This window comes from Quercus robur, chromosome 5, assembly GCF_932294415.1.
Source record: "Quercus robur chromosome 5, dhQueRobu3.1, whole genome shotgun sequence".
NCBI classification, from domain to species: Eukaryota; Viridiplantae; Streptophyta; class Magnoliopsida; order Fagales; family Fagaceae; genus Quercus; species Quercus robur.
Genome location: NC_065538.1, coordinates 29,836,123 through 29,844,064, shown reverse-complemented (window position 1 = coordinate 29,844,064; position 7,942 = coordinate 29,836,123). Strand labels below are relative to the sequence as shown.

The following is a 7,942-nucleotide window of genomic DNA, read 5'->3' as shown; positions in this document are numbered from 1 at the left end:
TAAAGAGAAAAGTTTAATTTTTTTTTTTTTTTAATTGTTATTATTTTGAGAGAAGTAACAAGTTGAACTTTTAGGAAATGAGAAAAGTGGTCTATTGTTCCAACAACCTTAACAAACATGGACATAACAAATTCATTTTAAATTTTTAATTGGTTTACATGCCAGCAGAAAGAAGCAGTGCACAACTATTTCCAAAAAATTAAGTTACAATGAACATAAACTGAAAAAACATGTCTCAACCTCCATTAAAACGAAATTCTCTGCATATGGTTTCTTTCGTGGAACCATTATTTAACAAAACATAAAAACAGTACCAAAATAGTCCTCACACACACACACACACACACACACAAACTCAAATTCACAGAAGAACAAAATCCAACCAAACACTCAACAAATTCAAATTTGTAACAAAAATGAACCACTCTCCTAATGTGTTTGCTGCCCTGTCACAGTTGCAACAAAATCATCAAGAAACCAAACTACATTTGCAATTTTAGATAGTAACCTTATTTGAGCTCATCCATAAAAAATAAAAAAATAAAAAAATCTTCTACATTTCTTATGTTGCCTTGATTGGCAGGATTTGATGTTGCAGAAGTGACATGCTGTTCTACAGGGCTATTCGAGAATCTGGATGAGTTACCTTTCCAATTATGTGACAAAACTGAACCATGATAGCTAACATTTGTGTTTGCCACACAAATAGCATACAGAATTACACAACCAAAAAAAAAAAACCCAACCAACAGGGCAGCAAATATACAATAACAAAGTAACAAACAAAGTAACAAACTAATGAATATATTCCAAAGATGAGTGTATTAGATACTTGCACTAGGCGAGTATTCTCCATCAATAAGGTTCCCAAGATGACAGCACAGGGAGCAATCTATCAGAATTTTTTCATCAGCCAATGCTAAGGCTATTTTGAAATTTTCGTTGAGTCAACAACCCACCATGAATAGGTTAATTTTGGGCTACACAAAACCTGTGCGATATACAGTCAAAAGTGCTTATTATGTTGCCAGACAGCTCCTATGAGATTGTAATGCAAGGGGGTGCTCAAGCCAAACCTGTGACTTCATTTGCTGGAGCTCTATGTGGAAGACCTGGGTGCCCAATAAAGTGCAACTATTTGTTTGGATGGCCTGTTGGGATCTCATTCCCATTAAACACAATTTGGTGAAATGCAAAGTAATTGCAGACTGCAGAGGATGGTAGTGATCTTTGCAGTTCAGCACCAGAGTTAACTATCCATGAGTTTGACAGTGAGGGTGGAATCTAAGGTCATTGCAGAAATGGGATGACCAACAACATAACTTCAAAAGCATTGGTGATGCAAGCAATGACAGGTTTTAAGTATGGCTTTCTAAACATGAACTATGTATCTAGAAATCCTACTAAAAATAGCTTTCTGCCTTTCTCTCACCACTGTCTAATAAAATTTCACTCAAATCCTCCAATATTTGTTATATACATCATCGTTGTGGTGTGAGTGAATTCAACTAATGTATAAGATCCTATGACTATATTATCAACATTATTATCAATGAAAAAAAAAAAAGTGTTCATTCAAAATTCAATATGGGAAACACCTCTCTATTTCCATTCACTGTTTCTGTTATTCATATTTGCCAAAATTATCAAAGGTTTGACTCATCAAATTATTGATAAGCAATATAAAAACTAATGGACTACCAAAAATTTTGTGTAACAACCATTTTTACAAGATAGTATGTAGCATTTGGGGCTTTTTGATCCTTCACATCCATGAAGAACTTAAAGGAAATAAAATGATAGACTATTAGTCTAATGGTCAAAATGTTATTGCAAACCTGTTGAAGAGAACATATATACCAAACGTGAATATGAATAACAGAAACAAACCCATGTCAATCCACATATTTGATGGTCTTCTACCAAACCTGTTAAAGAGAACATATACCAATACTTCTAACGTAAACAACAAGAACACACCCATGTCAATCCACATGTTTGATGCTTGATCTTATCTAGTCTTCTGCCCTACAGAAGAAAAGAGAGTAGGTGTTATTTCATTTAGAGAAAGAAAGAGATAGGTGGGATTAGCTATATAAAGAAAACCCAAAGGCAGAAAAACCACTTAATTTCATGCCCAGAAACCTTTTATATTTTTATAACTAAAAAATAATTTATTATATGAAAAGAGTGTTACCAATGAACACAGAAAGTGTACAATAGGTACACAAATTACACATGAAGGTTACAACAATCAAGCATATTGGAAAAAGTAGCAAATGAAAATAAGCACAAAGCATTTATCCACTCAAACAAAGTCTTGTGGAATAAAAACTTTAGGTCATGAACTGAATTTTCACATCCCTCAAAAGTCTGAGCATTCCACTCCCTCCAAATACCCCACATGAGACAATGAGGAATCATACTCCATATCACAGTACCACCAAGAGCCTTGTTGCTCAGATAGTACCTCTTAATGTTTCTAACATAGATGTCCAAGGTTCAAATCCCCCTTCCCCCATTGTAACAATCAAATTTTTTAAAATAAAATAAAATATAATATATATATATATATATATATATATTTTAAACCCTCCATATCACAGCATTACTGCATCTGCTAAACTTTCCCTGCCAACTAGCAAAATGCTCCATAACATCTCTATGCATCTGCCAACTAGCTAAATGCTCCATAACATCTCTAAGCATCACCCAGTAAACCAAAACAACGAAAACACAATATTTCCATAACTCTCTACAAACATTTCAATGGAGTAGATAATCAGTAGTTTCCCAATCCCGCTAATTTCATACCCAAAATCTCCATCCAAAAAGTATGCAACCCCCCCCCAAAAAAATAAAAGAGAAAGGAATAAATACCCTACAAAAGGGATAAATACAAACATATATAATTATCCTAATTATTGCAAATGCTTCACATCTCTATGTTAATGAATTTCCCCACAACATAAAAAAGATTAGTTAGTGCAAAAAATCCCAAATGTATTGTATAGTGACAATTCACCAAAACAAATGCACTAATAGCATAACCAAACAATCTACAAAAAGAAGCTTTCTTCTTTCATAATCTTTAAAGATAATGTATGGTATGAGACACAAACATAGTAAATTAGGTGAAACGTATGGCAGTGAGAAGGACACAAAAGGGTGTTTTTTTGGCTTTTAACAGGGTTCTCTAAGACTCGAGCTCCAAGTGCTGGCAACAGCTGACATGGAATTGTAATCCATGTGGAACTCGAGGCTCTAAGGCTCGAGTTTCTTCACTGAACTCAAGTCTTAGAGACTCGAGGATCTAAACTGAAACAGTGAGGAAATTAGCAAGTGGAAAAATGCATGACTAAGTCCAATAATATAGTTTTCTTTTATAGATAATATATGTTCTTGTTTAGCAACTGTGTGGGAATTTTTGGATAGGAACAATCTTGATTTGTCAAAAGATTAAAGTAATAGTCAAATATTGCAGATTTCATGGCTTACTAAGACTACCCAATCACCAAATACATGTAGCATTAGAGATATATTTCTAGAAGGTTACTTTTATCAAATCTTGAACTGGAAAAACATTAGGATTAAACTCAAAATGCTCTGGAAACACTTTGATTACCAATACTCTAAAAACTGTAACTTAATTGCTTTATCCTTGGAGCTTGGAACAGTCAGACCAAAAATCCTAACAATGCTAGGTATCCACAGTTTAAGTAATGCAAAATCCTGAGCTTGACAGAGTTATGATTCAGAACACAGTGATCCAACATGCTTTAGAGTCATAGATAACTATGTAAGTCAGTAAGCCAATTCAGTATCAGGGAACTACAACAGAACAAAGACCAAGACCAGGGCAATATGATAGCCTTGTTCAAATTTAGTTGAATCCACAAACCATAATGTACTGCAAATCTAATAAAACAGAAATTTCAAATTTCAAAACAGCCCACAAAGCTAAAGCCATGTATTTTCTATTTTAGTGTGTTGCTTTGACAATTCAGGGGTACGATGGCAGCCTCTGAAGTTCAACTGTCTACACCAGTATTGACTAAGCTACAAAAGATTCCTACCAAGAAAATTATATGCTGTTTCAAGACTATTGATTATTTCATTCACACTATACCTCCAAACCATATAATCATGAATTTTTTATTTTTATTATTTTTTATTTTTAATAATAATCTTAAGATTAGTAGGTATTTAAATGCATCATACAAATGTTCTAAATAAAAAATTGAAAACACCTTCTGTTTCAAAAACTATATGTGCACACAAGCCATATATTGCATGATCCTCACAACCCATTTATCAAACTTTTCCAACTTCAACAATCAAACAAAAACAACCCACCCTCCATTATTCCAAATTCAAATATATATATATATATATATATTTGATGTCTAATGGCCATGTCATTAATGGGTATGGATGAAAGAGAAGAGATTCAAAACATTACATAATTTTAAATATCAATAGGCAAAGCCAAAGGATTCACATTTAGAGGGTACAATTTGTAATTTAGTATTCCTTCAATATGGGAGATACTAGTAATGCTGATACAAATTAGGGTGCCTATATGTATTAACATTAACTCAATTAGTTTTACATCCATGGCAATTCCGCCTATAGTTATCAAAAAAAAAAAAAGTAATCATCATGTTATGACCAATAAAATAAGACTATGTTAGTGAAACACATATGTTACCGTGACATGCCATGTTCTAGAATATGCACAACATTTCTCACACCCTTTTTTTTTTTTTTTTTTTTTTTATTTAATAATCAAATAAAAGCCGTAATCCTCAAAGGAATCCTTTAGTGTTAAATAAAATTTAGTTTTATGCATCAAAAGATTCAAAACAAATACTTTCAAGTTTATAGCCAATGGAAAGAAATACAATATAATAATGGGTTTATTTACACAGGAAAAACAAAAATAACAAAATTGAATTGTCAATGTGAATTTGAGAAAGATGACTGTCTACTAGAAATTCAAACTCACTGATTTTTGATGTCTGCCCCGTTAAGCAAGACTAAGCTCTCCACAAAATCAGCAGTGTAAATCACATCTCTAGTCTGTGGAATTCCAAGATTTTCCTCGTTTAAACTCTCAGAATCAAATGAGATGATGTGGACCCCCGAATGGCTAGTTTGCTCAATCAAAAGTTCACCATTGACAGAGCAGCCAATTAGATTTGCATTTATTTCCATTGGTACGCTTTTTTTTGTCCATGACTCAGACACACCATACTCCTTCATCACCCAAATGTCGCATACATCATTTTCGCCAATTACTTCATCAGTGAAAACAATCAAAGCCAACGATCCCTTGAACACAGCAAGAAATTCAGAACAACCAGATACATAGTTTTGAGGCGGCATTATCCCACGGACTCTCCCATCATCAACATCAAAGGACAAAATAAATTCCTGATCATTGTCATATGCCATAGAGTGGAGAGCTCCATTAAAAAATAAACATGGTGATGAACATATATAATGAATAGATGATCCATTTAAAAACTCCAACAATATTTCATACTTTTTCCATGAATTCGTACTCTAAAGTGCAAAACAAACAAGCCTGAGAATCTTGAAATCATTGTTTTGATGAGCAAATCCAAAAGTGACCCTAGAAACAGGAAGGTGGTCAGGAAATTGAGTAGGAACCATCTTAAACATTCTAATACTTGGGTTCCATAAATATAGACTTTGATCAGCTAAGCTCTTCTCAGAATTATTAGTGAGACAAAGCAAGCCATTACAGAAGGCAACAATGTTGGTACCACCAAGAACATAGTGATATAGCTTGGTTGAGATGTGTGGCAATGAATTTAGGGTCGGTGATTGTGGAGCCAAAAGAATTAGAAACGCACCTGAATCGGATTAAGGATTTCACTGGCATCCGACTCAGGATGTCGTACACAATGTCGTTCAGGAGACATTGTTGTTTTTCCATTACCGAACTCGAGCGAATTGCAGGTTTGGGTTTTCTGTGTTAAGGGTTTTCTGTACTACTACTCTGTAAAAAAACAAAGCATCAAGCCGATTGCACGTCGCTCTGTTGAGAGAGGATTTTCAATTGGGGTTTGGTGAGGAGTAGAGAAAAAGAGAAGATATTTTTAGTATTTATTATGGCTTTTCTGTGTCTTCAATTTTAAAGCTTAAAATACCCTTAAATTAACCGATTTATAAATTCAAAATAATAGGGATATATATATATATATATATATATATAAAAGAGGAATAATATATTCATAATATTCTTATAATATTTTTATAATAAATTTTAAGTGGCAGGTTATTACTAGTTATTATTGTGGGGGTAAAAATATAATCTTAGTATTAGGTTTAAATTTGAACCGATAACAACTAACCACCTATGATTTATTATAAAAATATTATAAAAATGTTGTGGACGTAACACTTCTTGTATGTAAAATTATTAATTAAAAAAATCCTAAATTTTAGCTAAATTAAAAAAAAAAAAAAAAAAAAGCCGTTTTTCTCTTCTTTTTTCTCAAGTTTGTTGTTTTATAGAAGTGCTAAATACACGATATTTTTACGATATTTTTACAACAAATTATAGATTATTAGTTGTTATTGGTTTTAATTTAAACTTACTACTGAAATTATTTTTCTACCCCATCAATAACAACTTGTAATAACCTGTCACATAAGAGTTGTGAAAATATTGTGCACATAGCGGTTTTTTTTTTTTTTTTTCCTCTCTATGTTTAAAAAATATAGGGTAAACTATATATTTGGTCCCTTACTTTTACATCATATTTCAGTTTAGTCCCTAACATTTCAATTGTGTCAATTTAGTTCCTAACATTTCAATGTCGTGCTAATTTAGCTTCTGCCGTTATATGTTATATGAAAATTGCTAATATGACAAGCAACCAAAATAAAATTTAAGTTTATTGTCACATTAGCATAAACTAATTTTTTATTTTGGTCATTAAATAAGTTATCAATTTTCATCCAAAAGATAACAATAGAGACTAAACTTACATGGTACTGAAAGGTTAAGGATCAAACTGACATAATTGAAAAATTATGAATCAAATTGAAATATAGAGTATAAGATAAGGACCAAATATGTAGTTTACCTATATATATATATATATATATATGAGCACACGTGTGCTTAGAAGCTCTTCTATATTTAAAGGTTAATAATTTGCATTTATTATAATTTAGAATATTTTTTTTTCAAAGGATAAACTTTAGAGATAAGTCATAATTGTAATTTCTTTTTTGAACATGAAGGAAAAAAAATCCTAAATTTTAGGAATTCTATTTTTGAATTCAAAATGAAATTTTTTATTTGACATTTATAAGTGAAGTTACTCTTCATTAATGAGAAAATTTTTGAACCACATAAAAGTCCAATTGAAAGAGATGAATAATCTTTTATAATTTGCATAAATTGTAATTTGGAATTATTACATTTTCCAATCACAAAAAAATCTAGGGGTATAATGAGTGTTATGCGTTTATGGGTCACCCCCCATTTTTTTTTTTTTTTTGTGATTATAAAATGTAGTAATCCAAAATTATAATTGATGCAAATTATTAATTTTATCCAAAAAAATAGAAGAGCCTCTGAGCACGCACATACACGAGTACCCAAAGGCTAGTATTCCGTAATTATCATCCGTTTTTGGCAATTTTGTTAATGTAGTAATCAATGTTTTAATGATTGGAAGACGATGCTATAATTCAGTATTAACCTTTAGGGGAAGGAAAAAAAGGATCCCCTGAGTAGATCTTATAAATTTACAAAAATTGAAAATGCATAATGAAATTGTAACTATAAAACTATTTATAAATTTCATGTGAAAATATTTACAAAATCTATTATGAAGAAGTTGATGGATAAATGTAGAAACTTGAAATATTTGCATCAGGTAAAATAGTAAAATAATCA

General features: G+C 31.6%; 1 protein-coding gene across 4 annotated transcripts; it reads right to left on the bottom strand.

Moving 5' to 3' along the window:
• Nucleotides 1–1,792: 1,792 nt before the first annotated feature.
• LOC126725738 (uncharacterized) lies at nt 1,793–6,144 on the bottom strand. Of its 4 annotated transcripts, XM_050430612.1 has the most exons (4): nt 5,883–6,144; nt 5,549–5,638; nt 5,009–5,436; nt 1,793–2,028 (listed from the first exon to the last, which is right to left on the bottom strand). In XM_050430612.1, the coding sequence occupies exons 2-4, from the start codon at nt 5,555–5,557 to the stop codon at nt 2,016–2,018; spliced, it is 450 nt and encodes a 149-aa protein (XP_050286569.1). In that variant the 5' UTR covers nt 5,558–5,638; nt 5,883–6,144; the 3' UTR covers nt 1,793–2,015. The 4 variants fall into 4 exon arrangements, with proteins under 4 accessions (XP_050286569.1, XP_050286568.1, XP_050286567.1 ...); XM_050430611.1 differs by having other exon boundaries at nt 5,549–6,144; XM_050430610.1 differs by having other exon boundaries at nt 5,009–5,638; nt 5,883–6,143.
• Nucleotides 6,145–7,942: the final 1,798 nt, after the last annotated feature.